At 39.8% G+C, this 27290-nt stretch overlaps 1 protein-coding gene across 2 annotated transcripts in view; it reads right to left on the bottom strand.

The window, feature by feature from the left end:
* Positions 1-27290, bottom strand: part of OSBPL10 (oxysterol binding protein like 10) — a 185308-nt gene that overhangs the window by 118371 nt on the left and 39647 nt on the right. Inside the window, exons 2-4 of one of the 2 annotated variants that reach the window (XM_073333364.2) lie at positions 15224-15495; positions 11242-11417; positions 8664-8743 (exon numbers count right to left, since the gene is read on the bottom strand). In XM_073333364.2, coding sequence (XP_073189465.1) covers positions 8664-8743; positions 11242-11287 — 126 coding nt within the window. In that variant the 5' untranslated portion in view covers positions 11288-11417; positions 15224-15495. The remainder of the gene's footprint in view (positions 1-8663; positions 8744-11241; positions 11418-15223; positions 15496-27290) is intronic. The other variant, XM_073333363.2, reaches the window with a different exon arrangement.

The raw sequence follows: 27290 nt of genomic DNA, 5'->3' as shown, positions 1-27290 counted from the left end.
TGGGGTTCTGATGGAACCATAGTACAAACTACTACAACTAGAGACTAAAATACAATGCCTATGATTGATTCACACTTTTTTACCAACAGATCAAGGCACAGAGAGGAAATATGGATTTTAAGTTGGCACTATCATTCACAAGCCTTGTGAATAGGAAAGAAAGTAGTAGACATGATATATCTTGACTTTAGCAAGGCTTTGATACAGTCTCACATGACCTAGGAAAATACACCTAGATGGAGCTACTAAAAGGTGGGTGCATAACTGGCTGGAAAACCATTCCCAGAAAGTAGTTATCAGTGGTTCAAAGTCAAGCGGGAAGGACGTATTGAGTGGGGTCCCACAGGAATCACTTTTGGATACGGTTCTGTTCAATATCTTCATCAGTGATTGAGATAATGGCATAGAAAGTACTTTTATAAAGTTTGCGGATGATACCAAGCTGGGAGGGGTTGCAAGAGCTTTGGAGGATAGGATTTTAATTCAAAATGATCTGGACAAACTGGAGAAATGGTCTGAAGTAAATAGGATGAAATTCAATATGGACAAATGCAAAGTACTCCACTTGGGAAGGAACAATTAGTTGCACACATACAAAATGAGAAATGACTGCCTAGGAAGGAGTACTTCAGAAAGGCATCTGGGGGTCAGAGAATCACAAGCTAAATATGAATCAACACTATAACTCTGTTGTAAAAAAAGCAAACATAATTTTGGGATGTATTAGCAGGAGTGTTGTAAGACAGACACGAGAAGTATTTCTTTCACTGCACTCCACACTGATTACGCCTCAACTGGAGTATTGTGCCCAGTTCTGGCTGCCACATTTCAGGAAAGATGTGGACAAATTGGAGAAAGTCCAGAGAAGAGCAACAAAAATGACTAAAAGTCTAGAAAACATGACCTATGGGGGAAAATTGAAAAAACTGGGTTTAGTCTGGAGAAGAGAAGGCTGAGGGGGGACACAATAACAGTTTTCAAGTACATAAAAGGTTGTTACAAGGAGAAGGGAGAAAAATTGTTCTCCTTAACCACTGAGGAGAGGACAAGAAACAATGAGCTTAAATTGCAGCAAGGGCAGTTAAGGTTAGACATTAGAAAAACCTTCCTGTCAGGGTAATTAAGCACTGGAATAAATTGCCTAAGAAGTTTGTGGAATCTCCATCACTGGAGATTTTGAATGAGCATCTGTCAGGGATGGTCTAGATAATACTTAGTCCTGCAATTAGTGCAGGGGACTGGACTAGGTGACCTCTTGATGTCCCTGCCAGTTCTCTGATTCTATGATTAAAATAAATAGATAGCTAATTTAATACCTATTTCTTAAAGACATTTTGGTCATTGATTTATTGCTGTATGTTCCGTCTCCTTAAACTTGTAGGAGGGTTGGTTATATCTATAGGCAGTCCTTTTGTATTATTCTGTGTTTTTAATTTATGGGATTGTGAAACTGAGACCCATTGGTGGCTCACTACTCTGTGTCAGCAACTCTTATTAGGCCTGAGAAATGCACTACACTTAATATATTGCTGTCACAGTATTTCACTATAAAGCAGGGGTTCTCAAACTGGGGGTCAGGACTCCTCAGGGGGTTGGGAGGTTATTACATGGGGGGTCACGAGCTGTCAGCCTCCACCCCAAACCCCGCTTTGCCTCCAGCATTTATAATGGTGTTAAATATATTTTGAAGTGTTTTTTATGTATAAGGGGGGGGTCGCACTCAGAGGCTTGCTGTGTGAAAGGAGTCACCAGTACAAAAGTCTGAGAACCCCCGCTATAAAGCACATCATGTGAGATATCAAATGAAAACCAGCGAGACATGTATTAACACTGTAAGAAGACTTATAGATATTCCTCATATTATGTTGTAAAGTCTAACAAGGCAGAACGGGCAAAGAGGTCTTCTGCTATTCAACTATCTCTGTCTCTAATGTAAGTTAACCACTGCAAAGCCAAATACAACGGGAGTTACATTTGCAAGTGAAGTAAACAGGAAAAACAAGTTAACAAGGGAGATGTAACGGCAGCATGGCACCGGCACCCAGGAACAAGCAGCATGGGAGGAGAGTCTTATCACAGATTCATAGATATTAAGGTCAGAAGGGACCATTATGATCATCTAGTATGACCTCCTGCACAATGCAGGCCACAGAATCTCCCCCACCCACTCCTGCGATAAACCTCTCACCTATATCTGAGCTATTGAAGTCCTCGAATCATGGTTTAAAGACTTCAAGGAGCAGAGAATCCTCCAGCAAGTGACCCATGCCCCATGCTACAGAGGAAGGCGAAAAACCTCCAGGGCCTCTTCCAATCTGCTCTGGGGGAAAGTTCCTTCCCGACCCCAAATATGGCGATTAGCTGAACTCTGAGCATATGGGCAAAATTCACCAGCCAGATACCCAGGAAAGAATTCTCTGTAGTAACTCAGATCCCACCCCGTCTAACATCCCATCACAGGCCACTGGGCCTATTTACCATGAATATTTACAGATCAATTAATTGCCAAAATCATATTGCCCCATCATACCATCTCCTCCATAAATTTATCAAGTTTAATCTTTAAGCCAGATAGACCTTTTGCCCCCACTGCTTCCCTTGGAAGGCTATTCCAAAACTTCACCCCTCTGATGGTTAGAAACCTTTGTCTAATTTCAAGTCTGAACTTCCCCATGACCAGTTTATATCCATTTGTTCTTGTGTCCACAATGGTACTCAGCTTAAATAATTCCTCTCCCTCTCCGGTATTATCCCTCTGATATATTTATAGAGAGCAATCATATCTCCCCTCAACCTTCTTTTAGTTAGGCTAAACAAGCCAAACTCCTTGAGTCTCCTTTCATAAGACAAGTTTTCCATTCCTCAGATCATCCTAATAGCCCTTCTCTGTACCTGTTCCAGTTTGAATTCAGCCTTCTTAAACATAGGAGACCAGAACTACACACAGTATTCCAGGTGAGGTATCACCAGTGCCTTGTATAACGGTACTAAAACCTCCTTATCTCAACTGGAAATACCTGGCCTAATGCATCCCAAGACCGCATTAGCTTTTTTCACAGCCATATCACATTGGCGGCTCATAGTCATCCTATGATCAACCAATACTCCAAGGTCCTTCTCCTCCTCCATTACTTCTAATTGATGCGTCCCCAGCTTATAACTAAAATTCTTGTTATTAATCCCTAAATGCATAACCTTACACTTCTCACTATTAAATTTCATCCTATTACTATTACTCCAGTTTACAAGGTTATCCAGATCTTCCTGTATGATATCCCGGTCTCTCTCTAAATTGGCAATACCTCCCAGCTTTGTATCATCCGCAAACTTTATTAGCACACTCCCACTTTTTGTACCGAGGTCAGTAATAAAAAGATTAAATAAGATTGGTCCCAAAACCGATCCCTGAGGAACTCCACTGGTAACCTCCCTCCAGCCTGACAGTTCACCTTTCAGTAGGACCTGCTGTAGTCTCCCTGTTAACCATTTCCTTATCCACCTTTCAATGTTCATATTGATCCCCACCTTTTCCAATTTAACTAATAATTCCCCATATGGCACGGTATCAAACGCCTTACTGAAATCTAGGTAAATTAGATCCACTGCGTTTCCGTTCTCTCAAAAACCTGTTACTTTCGCAAAGAAGGAGATCAGGTTGGTTTGGCACGATCTACCTTTTGTAAAACCATGTTGTGTTTTGTCCCATTTACCACTGACTTCAATGTCCTTAACTATTTTTTCCAAGACCTTGCATACTACAGATGTCAAACTAAGAGGCCTGTAGTTACCCAGATCACGTTTTTCCCCTTTCTTAAAGATAGGAACTATGTTAGCAATTCTCCAATCATACAGTACAACCCCTGAGTTTACAGATTCATTAAAAATTCTTGCTAATGGGCTTGCAATTTCATGTGTCAATTCCTTTAATATTCTTGGATGAAGATTATCTGGGCCCCCCAATTTAGTCCCATTAAGCTGTTCAAGTTTCGCTTCTACCTCAGATATGGTAATATCTACCTCCATATCCTCATTCCCATTTCTCATGCTACCATTATCCCTAAGATCCTCTTTAGCCTCATTAAAGGCTAGAGGCAAAGTATTTGTTTAGATATTGGGCCATGCCTAGATTATCCTTGACCTCCACTCCATCCTCAGTGTTTAGCGGTCCCACTTCTTCTTTCTTTGTTTTCTTCTTATTTATATGGCTATAGAACCTTTTACTATTGGTTTTAATTCCCTTTGCAAGGTCCAACTCTACTTCACTTTTAGCCTGTCTCACTTTATCCCTACATGTTCTGACCTCAATAAGGTAGCTTTCCTTGCTGATCCCTCCCTTGCTGATCCCTCCTTCTGCTTTTTCTTAATCACCTCTCTGAGATGCTTGCTCATCCAGCTTGGTCTACAACTCCTGCCTATGATTTTTTTCCCCTTTCTTGGGATGCAGGCTTCCAATAGCTTCTGCAGCTTTGATTTAAAGTAATCCCAGGACTCCTCTACCTTTAGATCCATAAGTTCTTCAGTCCAATCCACTTCCCTAACTAATTTCCTTAATTTTTCAAAGTCAGCCCTTTTGAAATCAAAAACCCTAGTTGCAGATTTATTTTTGTTTGTCCTTCCGTTCAGTTTGAACTGAAATAGCTCATGATCACTTGAACCAAGATTGTCCCCTACAACCATTTCTTCTATGAGGTCCTCACTACTCACCAAAACCAAATCCAAAATGGCATCCCCTCTAGTCGGTTCAGCAACTACTTGATGAAGGAATCCATCAGCTATCGCATCTAGGAAAATCTGAGCCCTATTATTATTACTAGCACTCGTCCTCCAGTCTATATCTGGGAAGTTAAAGTCTCCCATGATCACGCAGTTTCCATTAGTATTTACTTCATTCAAAACATTAAAGAGGGCTCTGGATCCATATCTATATCAGATCCCGGTGGTCTATAGCACACCCCAAGCACTATCCCAGGGGAGGCTCTAGTAGTTTTCTTCCCCAATGTGATTTTTGCCCAGACGGACTCTGTCTTATCCATTCCATCGCTTCTTATTTCTTTACATTCTACCTCATCATTGATATACAGTGCTACTCCACCACCTTTGCCTTTATTTCTGTCTTTCCTGAACAGCACATACCCTTCAATACCCATACTCCAGTCATGACGACTATTCCGCCATGTTTCCGTTATCCCTGTAATATCTGGTTTCACTTCCTGCACCAGTAGCTCGAGTTCCTCCATTTTGTTATCTAGGCTCCTCACATTGGTGTACAAACATCTTAATTTTTGCTGTTTGGCCTCGCTCACATTCCATACCCGATTAAGCACAGTCATTCTACAGCCAGTATGACCTATTAGACTAGTATCCACACTGCCCTTCCTCCTTATGTCCATTCTCCTACCCACAGCTGTATCCTTTCTTACTTTGTTTTCTTCCCTCTCAATGCTAAAATGCTTATCTGTAGGTACTCTTCAAAAGGATACATTTCAAAGGTTTGCTGAACTACAAGAATCCCCTTTGATTATCCATTTCACTGACAAACACCCTGTAATATGGAAGGAGGTGGTTCATGAAAAATCTGGATCCTGATTTGACTGAAAAATCAGCATGCTCTGCAAAAGGACTTTGAGGGTGAGAAACTCTCTCAAAGGAGCGTAGCCTGTCAAAGTTATGATGAGTCTTTTGGAAGTGTATTACACTTTTGTTTTATTTGGAAACAGCTTTCCTTTCTGAATACTCACTTGAATCTGTGAATCTCTTTCTGTTACTAAACCTGTATTTGTTTTCACTATAAATAAATTACAGTGTGATGTTGTTAGAAAGGACCTGATCTTGAGCTGTAACCTTCCAGTGGTATGCAAGTCTCTTTGGAGACAGAGGACTTGGTAATTACTACGAGTATCTCGTGATAGGGGCTAGGCACTATAGGGAGGCACTAAAGGCTGGCAGAGCTGAGATTGTTTGGGTGGCTAACAGACTGGGGTGACAGGAACTGACACCCAGTTTAGCACCAGCAAGTCTCCTCTTGCTGAGGTAGGGGAAAGTATCTGAGGACTAGTGATACTTAAGTGGAGCTAGCCTGGAATCCATAATGCAGAGTGCTCGTGTTAGCAGCTGACTGAGTTGTTCTAACTCAAGTTTTAGCCTGCACCCCCTGATGGACCAGCTATCTCAAGTTAAAACACCACCACACTTGAATTTAGAGTATGTGAATGGAAGAGGAGTCTGGGGCAACACCTGAGTTAAAGCTTGTCATCACTGCAAAGTTAAGAGGACAAGTCTCATTGAGCTTCAACTGGACTCATGTCTCTTAAGTTATGTACTTTTGACAATCCCAGCCTCAGCTGTGTGCCCAAAACAAAACTTATTGTAGATTTTGATTAGTACTAACTTCATACATATGAAGTTTGTCATGCCATTCCTCCATTGTCTATGAGTGTTCTGCTCTTGTGAGCATGCTGCAGGGGACTGAAATTAACAAACATCCTACTGTGAATTACAATTTTGGTGTGGTGTTTAAAAGGAAAATATACATCTGTTGTTGCTTTTCCTTTCCTTAAACCAGAACTGCATCATGCAAAACTGAATGATCCTTACAGAGCAATATAAAATGGACTGTATGACATTTTCTGACTGATCATTTCCCATTCAACATGAAGAAAAAAGGATAACATAGTCTAGCTCCTTCCACAGTTCTAGTATTGTAGCATTCAAGTACTTGTAATTTGCAAAGCAAACCTACTAGCAATACTGTAACTGTAATAGTATCATGTTCTAACTTCTATATTCCCTCAACAAATGTTTCCTGAACTCTGGTCCACAAACCAGCAGCTGTTTATGGAGTGCCTGCTAGCCACATGGTGCTACTCTCCTCTATGTTTCCAGCTGCTAAACTGCACTCAAAAGAAACTAAAGAAAAATCAGGAAAACATTTAATGTACTTTCCCATGTAAGCAATTGATGCAGATGCCAAGAAGGGTGGCGTAATTTGATCAGCAACAAAGGGGAGGTAGTCCACACTATCGTGAACAGGAAAGAGAGGTAGGTCCGCCAGACAATAACTCTGCTAAGATGAGCTCAGAACAGTTTGAGAGCACCCTTCCCTAAACTGCATGTGTTCCTAGAAAAATAAGCAATTTCCTTAGTTTATTTGAATTTTAAATAAGTCTATGTCTTCAGACATCAATATACATATACTACTGCTGGGAGCCAAGCAGCCTCTCTGTTTCTTTCTGAATTTTTAATATTAATCTATATTTTAGATACATCCTCTGTGGTCTGTTCACAAATATTATTATATGTTTAAAATGCAATGGACACCCAGTTCACCTTAAATCAAAATTTTAATCTAGAAAATTCACTTGTTTTTATCCTGTAAGTGACCCATTTTATGTAGCGCAGTTTCAATTTTGCATTTTCATGAACCAAGAGGGGAGGGTTTTTTTAAAAATAGAGGAGAATTTGAACAAGATCAGGATTTATCCACTTCAGGTGGCAAATAAAAAAGCCTACTTTTCTAAAAAGAAATGTAAAATCAAATAATTAAAAACTTAGTATTTAAAGCTAGGAAAGGATCAGTAAAGATGCTGGGAAACTGCCCACTATTAACAACTGGAATAAGATTACCAACTCACTTTACAAAGGGTATTCTTACACTAGAACCTTTAACTAAAGTTAGCTGAGTGCTAATTAACTCAGGTTAGCCAACACATTTATACACCCTAGTCTTGGCACTTCACAAACATTTGTTCCACAACACAAATGGTTTACATTAGGTAGAGGGTAGACAGACAAACATTTGTGGAGTGTCCAGACTAATGTGTACAAATGTGTTAGCTAACTCTAGTTAATTAACAAACAATTAGCTCAAGTTTGAAAAACTAGTGTAGACAAACCCACAGATCACCAAACTATTAACTTGAGCCATAGATAGCCCAGATTTGAACCAGTGGCAGGGGTTGGACTCCATATATCATTATCTATCCTCCAAACCAAGTCCACTCTTTGTAAAAGAAGAAAAATTGCATATTATCCCTAATATTCACTTTACGTGTCTTTCAAGATTTCCACACTTCAATTTATAAAATGTTAGCAAGCTCAACTTTTTCTTACCTAACTTTGGGAGCAAATAAGACCACCAATTATTCTTTGAAACGAAACAATTTTCAGTGAAACCAAACAATTTTCATACTACCACATGGATATGCTGCCTTATCATACAGTATAATCATTTTCATACCCAAGTCTATGTGTGGACTAACTTCCCAGCTACTTTTCTAACCTATTAAACCTTTATTATTCCAGCTGTTTAGTAACACGCTTCAGACCTCTGAAGCGCCATACATTAACAAAAAGATATGAAGCAATCACAATATCTTCCTATGTTTATTCCCCTTGGAAATCCCTAAATTCCACTGTCTAGTGAGTCTACCTCCCTCTCAACACTTACTCCTACTACTTTATCTTAAAGCTGAAATGTAGGCAGAATAGACACCACCAGCTTGTGTTATTTACGAAAGGGTTTGAGAGAAACGTAAAAAAAAAAAATAACCCTATACAAATAGAAGTTGACTGCTGTTATTAATGGATTAATTTTTCATGTTATCCTGTTCTTCACTTACCCCAGTTATAGCCAACCATGCTATTTCTTTCCCATTATTATTTACCTTAGAATTACCTTCCGTGTGGTATTTGGCACAGGATCGGAGCTGAGTCACCCAGTATTGTTTTTCCTTTGCATCAGCAGCTAGAACAGAAACAAAAAAGTACAAGAATTGCACATAAACCAATTGACATTACAGAAAAGGGAATGTTTCCAGCACTTGATAACAGTTTAGAAGTACCTTAACTAAGGGAAATTAAAAGTCTATTTATTGCACCAGGCCTTATAAAAGTGCACCAATCTAAACCAATTTAGTTAAATCAGTAACATTTTCTCAGAGACCAGGCTTAAGCCTCAACCTAAGAAGATACTGTGACTGAAGAAAGAAGAAAAACAACTAGTTTTCCACAGTTAATTCATCCATATGATGCAGTGAAAACTCTTATTTATTAAAATAGTTACTTTGTGAATGAGATTTTTTTTTCTTACATTTCCTCCCAAATAAAGATTAGCCCAAATAATCAATTTAACTATTTTTATTTTGCAGTGGAAAAAATGGAGTAAGAAATATACTTGTTTTAAAATGCATATACCCTATGCAATTAAATAATTAGTTTAGTAGAATATAATCCTTTGGGGCCTTAAAAAGTTGCCTTTTTCCCCTCCTTCTTCTTTATGGTATATAAAGGAAGCCTAAAAAAATTAAAATTGGTTGGGTTTTTGTGGTTTTTTGTTGTTTTTTTTTAAGGAGGGTTTTTATTATACTGGAAAGCTGTGCCACTTTAAACTATCCAAGTACAACCCACCCATAGTGTGGATGCAGTTATATCTGTATAAAGGTACTTTATATTGGTACAGCTATTCCCATATGGGAAATGGAATACATGTACTGAAAGAAACCCCCTTTACACCAGTATAACTATCCACACTAGGGTCTGCAACAGTATAACTACTTGGGTAAAAAGTAAAATAAATAAATCATATCCCTAACCAAAAGTTAGACCAGTAAAACTTTCAAGTTTAGATCCAGCCTTAGATATATCAAGAATGTAAAGTTGGTTTTCTGTATTTTTTCTGGGAGACTGTTGGGTGTCAGAAGCTGTGAATACTTAACCATTACATTGACGTGCACAAGGATGTTGAATCTTTAACAAAGTCTTCCTCCACTCACATGTTAATCACTGAAGTTAGCTAAGTTTTACCAACCTCCCCCCAAAAAAAATTTTAAGTAAATTCAATTCAGTAAGAGTAGGGTGACCAGATATTCTATGTCCCGATTTTATAGGGACAGTCCTGATTTTGGGATCTTTGTCTTATATAGGCTCCTATTACCCACCCATCCCCATCCTGATTTTTTACACTTGCTGTCTGGCCACCTTAAGTAAGAGTTATATAGTCTGACTAAAAATCTCTAAAAACCCTAACATGCTGCCTTGATGCATCGAAAAGAAGCATAAAAGGGCACAAACTCACTTTTTCTCCCCTTTGCTCACCACCTTTAAAATTATTGGAAAACTGTATTTATACCAGTATGAATTCTATAAGAGCTGCAGTGTATTACATGTATAATTCAGTTATGATGTATCAACTACTAAAAATTCTTATTAGCAAACCACTTTGAATCATCATTAAATGCCATATCAATGTTAAGAACACAAGTACAAAATTACACATACTGCTGAATCTCAGATTAATGGTAATTCAAATTAATTTTAATGATAAGGGAACAGAAGACGGAATACTTTATTAAATTTTCTCATCCGCTATGTTGCCAGTATAACAATTAAGTAATAAGCAGCATGCTGCTGTGTGTAATCTTGTAAATCTCAGTCAGTCAGTAGGCAGAGCACTGCAGAAGTTATGAGGACATTAATCCTAACTGTTCAAAAACTAAGCCTCCTTGACAGAAAATCCCTTTGTTGCTTTGCTACACGTCCAAATGTCTATGCAAGCTAAATATTGAGTTCAAATCCTAATGCCTCTTCGATAGGGTTTCTGTTTGCTTTACAGGAGATTCTAAAATATGATGGCTAGCTGGTTGGCGGTTAAATTGTTAAATCTAGTCTAACCCTCACCACAATTCATTTTATTTTAAATACAAGTATATTGGACTGAGAATTGTCACACATCAAGCCAACCAACAGTAGTGCACCATCCATATGCCATGGGTTACAACACCATAACAGTAGATTGCATAATTTCCTATGGCAATGTACTAACTTGCAGGTTATTTTTCCACCGTATTGTCTAGCATGCCGTAAAGTAGCCATAATCAACATAACTTCAACTAAGAAAAGGAGGACTTGTGGCACCTTAGAGACTAACCAATTTATTTGAGCATAAGCTTTCGTGAGCTACAGCTCACTTCATCGGATGCAGACGGTGGAAACACAGCATCCGATGAAGTGAGCTGTAGCTCACGAAAGCTTACGCTCAAATAAATTGGTTAGTCTCTAAGGTGCCACAAGTCCTCCTTTTCTTTTTGCGAATACAGACTAACACGGCTGTTACTCTGAAACATAACTTCAACTGGATTTTTTGTCACAATTGGGAAAGAAGGTAAAGACGAAAAAAGTTACAAGAATGGGAGGAAAGGCTGGTCTTATAAGCACGTTTAAGAAGTAGCTAGTAGATTACTATACCTCTCAGTTTGTACGTCTCTCCATTAGCAAAGTATACTACCAACATGTGTGGCACTTCGTCACTGAGAGAGATTATAGCTCCAGCTAAAGACAGGGCTCCTCGTGGCTTCTGGTTTTTACTTTGTTCATTCACAAAATACTGCAGAATCCCAGTCTCAAAATCCAGTACAAAGTACCTGTTCAAAGAAACCACAGTTGTATAGTTTTTCTTTCAAAGAGTTTTTTACACTGCTACTGAAAAGCAAACATGGGTTAAATTTAAATTTCACAGAAATGTTAAACAAGGAGGAAAATATTTTTTGTTACATAGTATCCTGTACATGAGGATAAATGTATCAAAACAATACCTTTATTTCAGTTTGGTGAGAATAAAGAAGAGTCCATGTTCAATTAATGGACATGGGAAAAGGTGTTTCTAATTGAACGTGTTCTTTAAAGAAAATCACCCCCCAACACTAATACAGATTGTACTGAAAGAGCCCAAAATTGATGTCCTGTCAAATATATCTATGTGCCAAAAATGGAAAGCTAGGTGAGTATGGCATTTTATGCTTGTCACTTCTGGGTTTGTGACACGACCCTGTGCCTGGCGAGTCACTTACTACTTTTATGACATCATCTGTCCAGATACCCAGAGACACCTCTATAGCCACCTGGGTCCACTTGCACTGTATGCAAAAGGGTGGCCTTATTTGCCTCATTTATACATGCAAACATGACCCCCTCATTTCTCTCAATTGCTTTTTTAAAAAGGAAATATGCAAATGCTTTTGCACAGGGTTGAGCAGAACACAAGATATTATAAAATATAATCAGAAGGGAAAATATCTCATAAGTCCCATTATGGCTGGGATTTTCAAGGCTGGTCTAAGGGATATAGACATCCAGTTCCCATTAGAAATTAAAGTAGGAAGTACAGAAGCCAGCCTGTAGGATTGCAGTGGGTGGGGGCATCTTCAAGTCAGCAAATCTGTCACTCTGCCAATCAAGTTCCAATAGCAGGGGGGAACCCATCTGTCCAGATATTCAAATAACTAATAGTAGGCAGGTGTCAGTCCCAAAGAAAATCCATCTGGATAACAGTCACTGATTCAGAGAGTCATCAGAGATATAAAGGATGAAAGCAGAGAGACAAGAAAGTAAGTTTTATGTGACCAAATGAAAAGAGTTTGCTTAAAGCAGTACTACCCAAGGTAAGCACTTTATTTGAAGCTTACATGTTAAGAAGATTGGTGAAACAGTCAGCTAATGATCTGGAAGTCACACAGTACTCCAAAAGTATAGTCCACTAAATTTCATATAGATCTAGTTACAAAAAGTTCTTTGGTTTGTGTTTTTCATCCTCTCTCTCCCCCCACCCCACCCAGTTTTGAGGGAAGCCTTGGAGAGAACAGAGGAATTTATGCAGCAAACCAATGGAGAGTATATTTATAGGAGATATGTGCAAAATCACAGTAACTCCTCCCATTAAACTTACAGGAGAAGTTGCCTAACTCAGTATGAAGAGCACTTACATTTTAATCAATAGTAGTTTATAGAGCAACAACATGGCACTTCAGCTCAGAATTTGAAATTGCAGCACTCTACATCCTCACCACTTAGTTCTCTGCCTCCCTAACCTATTAGGCAACCCCACTTCGATCCACACACATCCACACACTGATCATATGGGCCAATGCATGATAAGTCCATTGCTAAGATTACAGTATTTGCCACACAAACGGGGACAAATTTATTGCTATTTGTACAGATGAGATGATTGAGTAGCTAATTCATACTTATTTTAAATGTAAAATGAAAATGATTCCACTTTCGCCATCTCAATTTGAGTTACTCTAGCCCAACACTCAGAGCTGGAAGCATAAAGCATTTCTACTAATCCATCTTAGCACATAGAAATCTTGATGCATATTTCCATCTTTAAATCATGTACTCTGAACCAGGTCTCCAATAATGCCTAACCTTTGCCAAGGTAGTTGAAAATTCTGTCCTACTGTATTTCAGGAAAAATGGTCTATTAAACACAGCAGACAAGAGAGAAGATCTTACTCAGACACAGGTGGCCTCTTATAGCACCTAATAAAAACATGTGGGTAATGACACCAAAGCATTTGGCAGGGCATTATTTGTTGTTTTCCTTCTGGATCAAACATTTAATATGGGAACAGAGAACAAAGTTTCATATTGTTATACACAGATTCACATGACAGTTGCAAAGTGCTGTAAGCGATTTACAGTTCTGCAGCTCATGTCTGTAAAACTGCAACTTGCATTCAAAACAAGATAAAAACCTTGGTGTCATCTTTGACTCAGCCCTATCTCTGGACCCACACATCCAGACTGCCTCTAAATCTTGCCAAGGCTTCCTACACAGTATTTCCAGCACTGCCCTGTCTGTCTAGGTTTTCAAAGTTCTTGTCCAAGTCTTTATCTCACATTTCAATTAACACACTTCACCTCTTTGGCACAACTGCTGCAGTCTCAGGCTGGTCAAGTCCACTCAAAGCTGCTGGCAGGACAATCTTCCCACTTTGTTCCCCACTGTGCATCCCTCCACACTCTCCCTTGCATCAGACACAAGGATCTTAACCTCACCTTTAAGGTCCTTCATACTTTAAACCTACTCTTCCAAAGCAATTTTACTTTAACAGAGAAAAAGTGAGGTTAATGGTGCAATAAAGACCCCACTTCCTCTGACACCGTGCCTCTATGCTTTTTGCTATGGGAGAAACTGCCCATCACAAAATTGGTAGAACCACTACTTTCATCTCCCTTCAAATCCCTCTGCTTACAAAAAACCCTAACTACTGAGATAGTGACTAGGGAGGTGGTGAGCTGAATCCCCACACACAACCATCACCATTTGGCTGTTTCATCTCTTTGGCATATCTGGTCATAAACTTACCATTCTGAGCTCTCAGAGCAAAGACTGTCTGTGTGTTACTTGTTTGTATGATTGATACCTATGCACAATGGGATACTCATCTCTGACTAGGGCCCCCAACTGCTACAATATTACAAATAAAATAACTGATAAGTATGTTAAATCTAGCAACAAACACTATTTAACAGCCTACTGAAATTATCAATTCAGTGGACCAGGAAAAGAAAGGGAGTGAAAACAGAATACTATTACCAAGGGCTTTGATCTGACATTTTAATCCATTTGCGCTTGTAAGATAGTGACCAAGCATTCTACCATTTTCACAAGCCAAATACAGTTTTACAAACTTAATGTTACCAGCTCACCTATTTATAGTAAAATGTTAATATTTAGGCTGGGCTTTCCAAAGGAGCCCAAACTTTGACTGAAATTTAATAAGAGCTGGGGATTTAACTCACATGGGCTCTGTTGGAAAGCCCAGCCACAAACTGACATTTTTGTATTGCATCTCTATAGATAAAGGTCATACAGGGGTTTGGAACATGCAACTTTCCAGTTAGTCAAGTAAAGAGTTTTGTGTATCTCTTCCCTCAAATTAGCTTAACATTTATCCCAAAGCAACAGCCAGGAATTTCAAGTTATTTTAAATAAATCAATACTTTTTAACTTTCAGTAAGAGGAAAAAAAACACAGCAAAAACAAGTAGTATATCTCATATCCTGTTTGGACAAGAGCTTTCATAGGGTAAAGTTTGCAGTAGGCATCTTGAGATACAGGGAGACCATCAAACTGAAATTTAGTCAATTTCAAACAGAAAGATAAAATTACTTGCATGTATTACACTAGTCCATAAGCCTCCCTGTCAGTCTCTGTGATTTTGCATCCTGTTTTCCTATTTATAAAACATTTTTTCCTCTTCCTTGTTGCTGTGTGAAAATTTTACAGAAATGAGAGAGAGCTGACTCACCAACTATATAGGAAACATCATGAAAGGGGTAATAAAAATACACTGTAAAATCCACAAAGTAAACAAAACTCAAAGGTTAAAGAAAGTATTTTCTCTAATCTTTGTCCAGTATAGTAATTTCAGGAATTTACCTGTTAAATAAGCAGGGTACAAAAAAGTTTCTAAATCATCTTGATCTGAGTGCATCTGTCCAGCAGTCCAACTGACAGCCTCTTTCAGTTTGTTTTCATGATATCACTTATTTAATTTGAGAACTGTGTTCTCATGAAAGCCTTTCCTGTCCTGGGCTTGAGATCTTGTTTACATTGTTTCCATCCTTTCGATGTTCAGGTGTGAACACACCACCGTTTTAGACAGGTCATCCTTTTGGTCAGCATATAGAACATTTCTCATCTTATACCACCTTTGAGAAAGGTATAATGGTAATTTGTGTGGGAAAGGAGACACAATAACCTAATTCAGTGAAGATCCATAATTCAACAATCTTTCCATTTCTTTCTAATCAACATGTAATTTTTGAAAGAGTTCCTGTAAACCAGGATAAGAAGTGTGTTAGATAAAACATACCCTGTGCATATACAACTTCAGATAACACCAATCAGAAAGTTTTCATTTGTCTGGTGACTACTATGGTATTAGGGTGATGTCTACCCCACAAGCACTACAGAGACAGCAACATCACTGTCGCCCTGTAGTGTAGACACTACAGCGACGGAGACGATTTTTCCATCACAGTAGTAAACCCACCTCCTTGAGAGATGGTAGCTAGATCAACAGAAGAATTCTATTGACCTAGATACATCTATAGTGGGGGTTAGGTCAATCTAACTACACCACAGAAGACGTGAAATCTGTCACAGCCCTGAGTGGTGTCGCTAGGTTGAACTAAGTTTTAGGTGTAGATCAGGCCTACCTTTTAAGAGCTGGGACCTTGTCTTAGCTACCTGTAAAACATCTAACACACTTTTGGGACTATACAATTAAACAGTAACATTTTTTTAAAAAGTAAGTGACAAGTTGCTGCTGTTGGTCTATGCCAATCTTAATCCTTTTTCAGTGTTCTAACTCCTTCATTTCTACCATGTGGATCAAGGGAAAAGAATGCAATTCTCTATAGAAACATAACCACCACCACAATTTATACTGGACAGCCAGGTTGAGGTAAACAGAATAGCATGCCAATACAATTTAGGCAGTGCTGTTGCTCTCTGACCCAGGAATAGGCCAAAGGACAAAAAGGGTCTGGGACTTACTCTGGTCTCGCACTCTGACCCTGACTGTGGCATAGAAATACTGCTTATAAAGGTCCCACACAGTGTTAGCTCCAATGGTAACATCAACTGGTGCTCTACTTCCCTCTAAGTTAAACACATACATCGGAGATATTGCAGGTGTGGGAGCTACATGAAATTGAATGCAACACTCCCACAGCATAAGCAAGAGGAGAAGGGAAAGATTAGAAGGTGCCCTAAAAGGTTTTGAAGGAGGAGTCATGAATAACGGAGATGGAGCGAGGAATTAAACGATGGTGAAGAGAGAAGAACAAAACTACTAAAGAGAATATGACAAGAGAAGACGCAGAATAAAGGAAGATGGAGGGAATCCATTCTTCCAAAACCATTGTCTTACCAGTTACAAACAGGAGGCTTTGCCTTAAGACAACCCACTTCAGGCATCAACAAAGTGCAGGAGGAACAGGGAAGGACTAGATTTCCACCTTCCACAAGTAGAAACAAAATGAATATACAAAACAGTGGAGAAGGAAAGAGGGAATGGACACCTATCACATACATTTTTGGAAATTGTTATAAAAGAAAAGAAAAAAGTACAGAGAAAATCTCCCCTTTGAGATGTGGAAGTCATTTATGCAGAATATTACAAACTATACAAAGAGAATTCTGGTGCCAACTTGTTTACATCTATTTAATCTTAAGATCTGTTTCTCCCTTTACATTTTATTGTCATTCCTTTCACACAATGTACATTTATCCAACAATGATACATGACTTTAGATTTCTATATTTAGTTTTAAAGATCAATACTTATGAAAAATGTACCATATCCTTCAGAAACGGTCCTTGTGGGGATAATAAGAAAAATTACAGAATACTAAACATATACAATAGAAACACACACACAGTTAGTGTTATACAGGACACATTAACTTAACAATAGCACCATTAACTAATGTCTCCCAATTGACAACACAGTCATACAGAACGTTATGAACGTTCATTAAAGAGAGTCTGCCTAATAGCAAGTTAAAATGTTCTTGTTTTGGCACTGGTAAAGCTGATTAAGCACCACTCTAAGCAGAAAAGTGAAGTTATATAACAAATATCCCAATAATTCTTTATATTTGATGCATCTTGGTCCTATATGAATTAATGCAATCTGTTTTCATGATCAAAATGGTCATCTAAACCTACATTACATAATGCATAAGAGGTAAAGCCAATGTACATTACTACTGTTAGATATGAAAGGATATGTTGCTATTCAAACATTTAACTTGTCACCATCCATAACTGTTTAACAACTGTTTGAGTACAGCAGCCAGGTCCAAAACAGACACATTACTGATGCTATAAACGACAATGTTAAACACTCTGCCCTCCTTAATGAAAACATTTTTATTGCTGCCTGTTTTCTGACATTTCTAGTATAAAACAAAGTAAATTAATATGAAGCTTGACTTTTTATAAGAGACATTCATGATCTCATCAATACCATTGAATCATGACAATTAACTTATTAATTTACCTACCATATTCCAAACTCTTCTGCTGTACCTCAAATAAGTAAATTTCAGAAATTATTCTGATTCTCTCCACTCACTCTAATACACTTGACTTCTATCTGTTGCATACATTTATCTTAACAGTATTCAAAGCAAATAAACACCATACAATATGAAATATGGCCACTTTTCATTCTATTGTCTGGGGAAAAGCAAAGAATTAAAAAAGGCTCAGTCATTTAAACTACAGCCACTTCTTTCATATGGATTTTGTGGGCTTATTACTATGAGAATTTACTGCTGTATACACAGGATGATTTACATATTTATATTCTTCAGTTAAAAGATTTAATTGGAAAAATATTTTTAGATTGTATGGCTTATTAGGAGAGTTATGCCCAGGTTTTATACAATGTCTAACTGAACTACATTACGTAGATGTCTTCAGTCTAAGTCATTTTTGTTACTGGGGGCAAATGCATTGACACACAAGTCTTGGATCATTGCAGATTCCCAGTTTAACCCATTGGAATAGCAGAGTTATACAATATTGGCATCTGTGATAGAAATGGGCAATTTATTAATTACTTCAATAACCTCAAAATAATACATTTTTTATCATTTGGTGCCCTCCTAACCCATTTACTATTTCCAAACAGAGGCAATTCATTACCCAATGCTACAACGGGAAAACGGCAGCTCTGCTGATGCACTGAATTTTCCAGTTGCTTTCTTCTCTATTGATGTTCTGTTGATTCCTCCACCCAACTTCTCTTCATTTAAAATCTGTTCCTCAGATAAGTGTTTTCCCAAGTCACTGACAGAATATTCTCCAGAATACTCTTACTTTTAATTTTGCTTTACCAGAAAAGTGAAATTTGTTCAGACTACTACTGTCTCTTGTCTTGGTGCAACACAGCCAAGCCTTCACTCAGTAATTATAGATCCTCCATAACAGAATTGTACACTCCTATATTTGCCAGACAAGTTTGGTAAGCAGTAACTCTCACATTTCTACTAAGACTGTTACATTGTCCTGGTTTATTGTTCAAGACAACCTGTACACTATGCTAGAAATTCAGCATTCAATTAGTTAAAAATCCATGTCTATATTTTTCTGACCAATATGTCACTTTCACAAGACAGGCTGGGGGAAATCAGATTTTTTTTAAAAAAAATTTCTTTGTTTAAAAAAAAAAAAAGTATTATATGCTTGGTCTACATTTAAAACTTACACGAGTAGAGCTATGTCGGTTGGGGTGTGATTTTTTTATATCACCATAGTTATGCTGGTATAAAGCCCTAGTGTAAATGCAATTATATCAGCAAAAAAGTCCTTTTGCTGGTACAGCTTATTTCACTTGGGGAACTGGTATAAGCTATATCAGCAAAGTAACTTTTCTTTTTTTTTAAATCAGTTTAAGCCATGTCTATGCTAGGAGTATTTGCTGGTATAGCTATACCAGCAAACCCTTTCTAACGAAGATAAGGCCACAGAATCAGTGAGACACAACATGGAACACCTCTTCAGAGTTACTTTTTTGTGCAGAGACCTGTAACGGGGCACACTCCCTCTCGTGAGTATTCCCTTGGCCGAGTGCACACTCTCTCGGTCTGTCCCTGCTCTGGGATAGAGCAGTGCCCCAGGGCTCCCTCCCTGGAGACAATGTCTTTGCCCTCTTGGGCTTCCTGGCTACAGCTCTCCAGCTGGGACACTATAGCTCAGTTCCCCTCTGAGGTGCCTCACTGTCCAGGTCACTTCCCACCAGTGGCTAATGGGGGGAGGGAGGGAGGGACCTGGGCCCACCCACTACTTCGGGTCCCAGTCCAGGGATCCTGTAGATGGCAGCTTCTGCTGTGTCCCTTTATGTCGCATGACTTCTCGAATTCCCCGGGCCACTTCCCCACGGCCCTGCACCGTCTTCATCCTAACCTCAAGGCCTTGTCCTAATGGAGTCTCAACAACCAGCTCAGAGCTCCTCCTCGCTCTCTCCGGCTTCTGGCAGTGCTGCCCTGTCCAGGGTTCTGCAGTTTCGTCAGTCAGCCACACATCATTCATGCTCCTACAGCTCCAGCAAGGAACTGAACTCCCTCTGGCCCTGCAGCTCTTCTTACACTAAGCTGCTGGGCAATGGGTGAACCGTGGGCTTGGGGAGGCTACCCCCGAGCCGGCCCACCCATTCTGCCCAGGGACCCGTCCCTCCTGCCCCCGTTCCCCCACCAGAGCCCAGAGGGGCCCCTCCCCAGCCCCGGAGTGCCCGGCAAGCAGGCAGCTGAGCACGGCCCTCCCACTCCACCCTGGAGCACTGGGTGGGCAGGCAGCACAGCCTCCAGCCCTGGAGCACAGGCCAGCTCCCACTAGTCCCAGCCCAGGGCAATGGCACTGGAGCCCTCCCAAAAGTGCGGGGCGGGGTCCCCCAGCAGAGGTGGAGGCGAGGGCAGCCCCCTGCCCATGTCCCAGGCCCACCATCCAGGGCAGGTGGAGGGATCCAGGCTCCCCACAGCTGCCCACACAGCTCTCACTGACCAGCCTCCAGCCGGTGAAGGGGGAGGAGGGGCTTGGAGTCACAGCCCAGCCATTGTGAGTGCCAGGGGGGGCAGCTGTGGGGAGCCACGGTGGACCTCTACATGTCCACAATGCAGGGGGCCCAAGCAGTCCCCAGCCCATGTCCCTGCCTGTCTGGGGCAGATGGAGGGTCCATGACTCCATGGCTCCTCACAGCAGCTCTTACCATGGCCAGGCTGTGGCTCTGAGGTCTCCCCAATCCGGAGCCAGATCGGGGAGAGCCAGGCAGGCACCTGTGGGAGCCGGGATGGAGGCGCTCTCGGTCCCAACCCGGAGCCCCCTCCTGCACCCCAAACCCGCCCCAGAGCCTGCATCCCCAGGCAGAGCCCTCATCACCACCCTGTGCCCCAACCCCAGCCCTGATCCCCCTTCCAGCACTCTGAACTCCTCATTTCTGGCCCCATCCCTGAGCCCACACCCCCACTCGCACCCCAATCCCCTGCCCCAGCCCCATGAAAATGAGCGAGTGAGTGAGGGTGGGGAGAACGAGCGACAGGAGTGGGCCTCAGAGAAGAGGCAGGGCTTTGGAGGAGGGGCAGGGCAGGGCAAGGGTATTTGGTTTCGTGAGAATAGGAAGCCAACAACCCTAGCTAGAACAAGTAAACCTGAAGGTACAGTAGACTAGAAGTAGATTATAAACAAGTGAAACCAACTAGTCTAGTCTATTTTCATTGCCAAATTTAGATTTTTTTTTCAGTTCTTTTAATAAATCTTTGGTGGTATTAGTTAACAGAGAAGGAAATTGACTTTTTAAAAGCATGATATTTAACATGACAAATCCACTAAATCAATGAGGATAAATATATCTTCACTCACAATTAGCTAAGTTACACCTTCGCTCACAATAGCGATTTTCACACCAGTTGCTGGCCATATGTATTATTGAAACCAGTGAAAATATCACAAAAGTCATTATAGTAAGTGTCATCAGAAGTCTGCAATGCTGGTTGCCCTTGAGAAGTAAGAGAAAATTGGTTGCAATAACTTTCCCTTTGGCCTTTAAACACAAGCAGCATAGCTGGACTACAGAACAGCTTGCTGCCAAATTCAAGTGGCAAGGAAGCCTGCAACTGATCAAGTCTATTCTTTTCTGTAGCAAAAATAATATAGTATGAATTGAAGACATTACCAAGATATTCAGTCTTTCACAAAAGCGGAACAAAAAAGTGTCACTCTCCACAACATCATCCATAAGATTTGATAGGCTTGGTATACAGACTTCACATCTAAAATTGCCTCACAACGAACCACCTGATGAACCAAGGACACACACTCCAAATTCATTTCTCCAAAATTATTCCAAAACACACAGTTTAGGTGACAGCTTAAAAAAAAACCCAACCACACACATCATCATCTCTAAGAAGTCAAATTCTAGACACTCTGAATGGAGATTAGATAAACTCCACTATAACCGCCTTCTTAGATTGCAAGCATCTCAGGACAGGAGGCATGTTTTTCTATGTGTTTGCAAAGCACCTGGCATAAAAGGGCCGTTTTCTGATTAGAGCCTTCTGGAGTGACTGCAACACAAATAAAAGGAGGAAGAGGAATTATTTTACATTTACAATAGTGTGACTGATCATGATCTACCCCATTAATTCTACCAAATATTTAAGCAGTTATAGCTGGCTGAAATTTAAAAAAAAAAATGCACTGGGTTTTCATGGTAGTGTGCAAGGTCCTTGCATCAAAGAGCCTGAATTTCATCATTCACTCCCAATTTGGCAGAGCTGTCACATGCACAGTACATGACTAGCTTTCAGTGCATTTTTTAAATCTCAAGTTCATGGGCCCCGGAGACTCATGGAACACATGGATAGTGTGATACATGAGTTTTTCCATCTCCATGCTGCTGATTCATAACCAGCCCAGGTTGGTAGTCATCAAAAGTTACTGCCCTCTGTACTTTCTAGTTGTCTGTGTGAAATGAGTTAGAGAGTTCAGTCCAGTTCAGAGTAGGCAGGGACCTATATCAGGAAACTACCATCACAACTATCACTTGTCATCCTTGTTGGCAACCCTAGAGGCAAAGACTGGATATGATGCAAAAATCTAAAGGGAATCTCCCCATCTTTTCCAGATCATGGTGTGAAACTAAGACAAGGTCTTCACTAGGAGTGGTTTACCAGTATAGGTATACTATGGACACAGCTTTTAACAGTATTGCTTATTCCACCACCCCCAAATGAAACAAATAAAGCAGCTACTCTAGGGGCTTCTGCTTCTGCTGTGTACATCAGGAATCATACCTCTTGACAACCCTGAACCAACATAGCTATGCTGGCAGAAATGTGTAGTGTAGACATAGCCAAAGCCTATTCCACACAAATGTTTATTCATGTGCTTAAAGATAAAAACCACTACAAACAAACCGAAACATACCACACCAAAGAGGTATCACTGCTAAAATAGAATATGCCTTCAAAAGCCTTATAAAACTGTTGCACTGTACATAAATTACTTTTCTCAAGTAAAAGGCAAGATCTCCCAACACAGAAAAGTTCCTGGGAGATTTAATTGGCCTAACTCAAGTCCCACAACTGCTAGCTTAAAGGCCACAAATTTCTTATTAGCTACACCCAAGGAAGAGACCTTTCCTGGTTTCAATTTCTGGGAGAAAACATCTTGCTAGGTAGGAGAAGCCCTGGGATAGGGAAAAAGCCTCTCAGGAAAGTCTCTCTTAGAAAAAGCATCTGGGGATTAACTTGCAACTGAATAGGGTTTATATTCACTGCACTGTTAGCTCAAATTTGTACACTTGAGGTACTCCACTAAAGCTAGCCTACCTAGTAAGAGCACCCACATCGTAAAGATCAATCAAATTATCTTCAAGTTACTGCATACACTGTCACAATACGGACCCAAATCACTCCTTCCAAACTATCACAGCATACATATCTCGGGGAAAAAACTTTTTTGTCCATTCTCATCACAGGGGCATAAGTGATGTTTGCCCAGCACCTAATTACAGTACACTTGTGGTTGTAGTCTGCATTCAGGTAGAAAGCCATGAATCCTACACTGCATGAGTGAGAGAGATCCATGACTTTTCCCTGGACAGCTCTTGTCATCAAGTGAATCAGGAGCAAATAAATGACTGGCTGGGAATGATTAGTTAGAACTGTAGGAGTGGGAAGTTGAAGCTGCCTAGGAATTTGGAAGACTGGCTGGAAATTTTGCTTTAAGAGAATTTCTACTTCATCATTTCACAAAACTGGAGTAAAATTTGAGCTGACAAACAGGCTGCTGGACTGCAGACAGTAGCATCTAACAGATATGTACCTCAGTAAGAAAAGGCACACTGCTATATATGCATCCATCCCACACTTGCTTTTACCCAAACCTAATCCTCCATTCGCAGGTATTTGCAAGTTGGTACTAAGGCCTGCTTTGCACACATGCAGCAGTATTTCATACAATAAATCTAGTTGAAGCGTTTTTAATAAATTCCCCCTCCCCCCCAGAATCTCTCTCAGATCCCCGACGTGGGAAGGAATGACAGTTGTCATGCTGGGCACGCAATGGAGAGTATTGAATGCCCAGTAGGGAACAGTACACATAACAGTAGCTGAAGCCCATCTTCTGGGCAAGTTTGGTGTGGGGAGGGATGGATCCCAATAAGGGGAAGGTGGAAACGGCAATTCCCGTACCCAGAAGGGAAGCTACAACAAATATTTGCCCACCCTCCAGTTCAGATTAGTCCTATACAGGCCACGACAGAATCCTCATATAAATTTCCCTCCTTACCGTAACAGCACATTGAGTCCTTACTCAATTTTTTATACATTCATAACTGATGCAGCAAGCCCAGAGGTGCCAAAGCTATGAACTGCCAAACCTAGAGGTGCCGGGGTTCAGCCCTGGCATAAATTAGACACTGAAGTCCCCATGAATACAAATATTCTATACTTAAATGGCTTCTAACATTTGTAGTTAGCTAGTTTAGCATTAAATGATCTTGCTATATTTGTACCTAAAACATCTTACTATTTATACAGCTCTATTAGGCAGTTATTACAGGAAGGCTTGCATTTAGATATTTGCAAATACAGTATAAGTATTAAAAGAAGCTTATGCATCTTAGGCATTTGAAAAACAACAAAGGTTTTCACTTTTAAATTGAAACATGAGTCAAGAGGAACCAGTATCTTCTATAAAACATTTCCCATCATAAATGTTCTCCAAATTTAAAGAATGATGACTTTAGTGTGTTTATAAAAGAAATTAATTTCAAATCAAGATATTTCTATGATTTGTGTGGGTTTAAACTCGGGGGGGGTGTTTGTTTTTTATTAAAGAAAAGGGATGGTGGTCTGGTATAAGATCACTTTACTTTTAGATGTATAGATAGAAGCAGAAATCTTCTGGAATTTCTTTGATCAGCTTCAACATATTGAAACAATTAACTAAGCATGCATATTTCCAAGCATCCTGGCTATACCACTCTTATAGCTTTATCTTAATATTTACTAAAGGTGCGAACAAGTTTTTATCAACTTAATTTTTAAGGTATAATAATTTTATTAATATTATTTTTGCATCAATACTGAAGTCTCACTCCCACACATTTTTGGTTTCTCTGTTCTGTATAAGGGGTCCCTGACTAGGCTGTTGGTTCTTTTCCCTTCTCTCCTGCTGTATGTTATTCCAGAAATAACACGTCCAGCCTTCAGCCTTTCAGAAAATTACATTTTGTTTAGCATATCAAGGAGGAGAATATTTGAGATCTTCAGGAATACTTCCAGCAGAACCAAACAAGTACCTTTTCTGCTCAGTGAAGTACACTGGCTTAAAGTATTATGCCTCTCATGCACTTTCTTGCCTGTCCATTTGGAAGACAAGCAGAATCACTAGCTGATAAGTGTTCTGGGGCATTCTACTTTCAATAGCTTCATTCCAAAACCACTCCATTAAAGAAAAATCAATTAAAAGGAAGCAGCTCCTGCATCCCTAGATATATTTTTAAAACGTCTTCAGTCAGTAAGATAAATTATGTTTATAGATGTCCAAGTATGGCATTTTTATTTCTAAGTTATGCATCTTTTAGAAAGAACTACTTACAATTACACATACATATGTTTCCATAAAATTTAACCTCTACTGCAACAGCTGTACAAGCTGTTTAGTAACTCTACTAAAAACCATTTATTTAAATAATTGTGGTCTTGTTCTGAAAAGGTTTTTAATCAGACATCTTAATGGCTTATTGTGTAAACATAACTGGCCAAGGCGGGAAAGCATGGAGAGAGAAATTGGGGGAGTAATGCCAGTTCTCTTCACCTGAGCTGTCAGTGACAGGTGTGAATGAAAGGATCATGGCTGTGCAGGTCTAGTTATTTCCTTTTGTCAAGGACAAACTGCTGATCAACACTTTAAAATCTTGGCTTCCATGACTGACCAACACATCTGACCTTAGACTGAACAGAAATAAATTGCCTTGCTGTCTCGATTTCTCATTTATTGTCCTTGGCCAGCAGTAATGCCCTATGCTACATTTCAGGTAGACCCCATACATAGCTAGCCACTGCACTTTTTCTAAAGTACATTGTGGTATACAACTGATCAAGTCAAACTACTGAAACAGGAGGAATTTTGCAGAGTAAAGTGATCAGGCGAGTTCATTATCTATTTCTTCTTCCAACTGCTTGCATCTCAGAGAATGTTTTCAAACAGCATTTTCAGCCTGAGGTTGCAAGCACCAGTCACTGCACCCATGGTTCTTAAGTGCAGGTCAAAAGTTTGTCTGCTGGACAAGTAGTACACCCACTTGCTGCCTGTTATGAGCTTTCAGCTATCCTGATCAACCTTAATTCAGCCTCCTTGTATGTATGCATTGTGATATACCCTTTAATTACATATTCTCATATTATTTTTCCCCAGGTCCCCAGCCTCAATCAGTGCACAGGATATAGCTACTTGGAGAAGAATTAGGCTGTGTAGTGAAAGATTGTTGTCCATAGAATCCTTGTTTCATTTATTGCAGCAGAAGGTGAAAGGTGTATAGTGAATGAGGCAGGGGATTTCAGAATGAGAAAGGATAGTCTTGCAGTTAAGGCAGTTGAGTAGCGGCCTAGAGAACTCAACTCTACCTCTGCCACAGAGTTCCTTAAACCAACTCACACAAACCAAACTTTTCACAGGTGGTCACTAACTGCATGTTCCTCATTTTCTGATTTCCTGACTAGAGACTCTGGGGTCTGATTTAGAGAAGAGCTGAGCACTCAGAGCTGCAAGTCAATGAACATATAAAGTGCTACATAATGCTACATACTTTAGAGGAAAAAATCAGATTCTAAGTGTCTCAACTTGGGCACCTAAAATTATTGGATAGGAGATACTTTTGGTCCTAATTTTTTTGTGCCTCAGTTCCCCATTCATAAAACAGGGATTTATCACCTCCTACCATATGGGATGTTGTGAAGGTATTACTGCAATGAGCACCACAGAAAAGCCAATGAAGGAACAAATAATTCTGCATTCATCCAAACCCTCCCTTGGTGTGCAGTAAACGTGGCATGAAACCAAATACCGCCAGAGTGTAAAAAGAAATAATGAATAGCTGTCCATTCAATGAGCAGAGTCCATCCTAAGAACTGAAAGACTGTGGGAAAAAAATAGTATATGATCACGAAGTGACTATCACAAGGGGGCCTTGCAGAGGTAACCTTCATTGTGGCATTTCCTATCTTTTGGGTGCTTGACTCTGCAAGCTTACTGTTCTTTTAATGAAGTTTTATTCCACATAATATGCACGTGTGATATCTGAAAACTGCAGCACAAAAAGGCATTTTGACACCAACACCTATGAAATGAAAATAAAAGGGCAAGATATTTAAGAATTAGAGAAACATTTCTAACAATAAAATAGTTATAATAAGCCTGGTTTCTT

Source organism: Lepidochelys kempii, chromosome 2, assembly GCF_965140285.1.
Source record: "Lepidochelys kempii isolate rLepKem1 chromosome 2, rLepKem1.hap1, whole genome shotgun sequence".
NCBI lineage: Eukaryota > Metazoa > Chordata > Testudines > Cheloniidae > Lepidochelys > Lepidochelys kempii.
The sequence above is the reverse complement of the archived record's forward strand: the minus strand, read 5'-3'. Positions and strand labels throughout refer to the sequence as shown.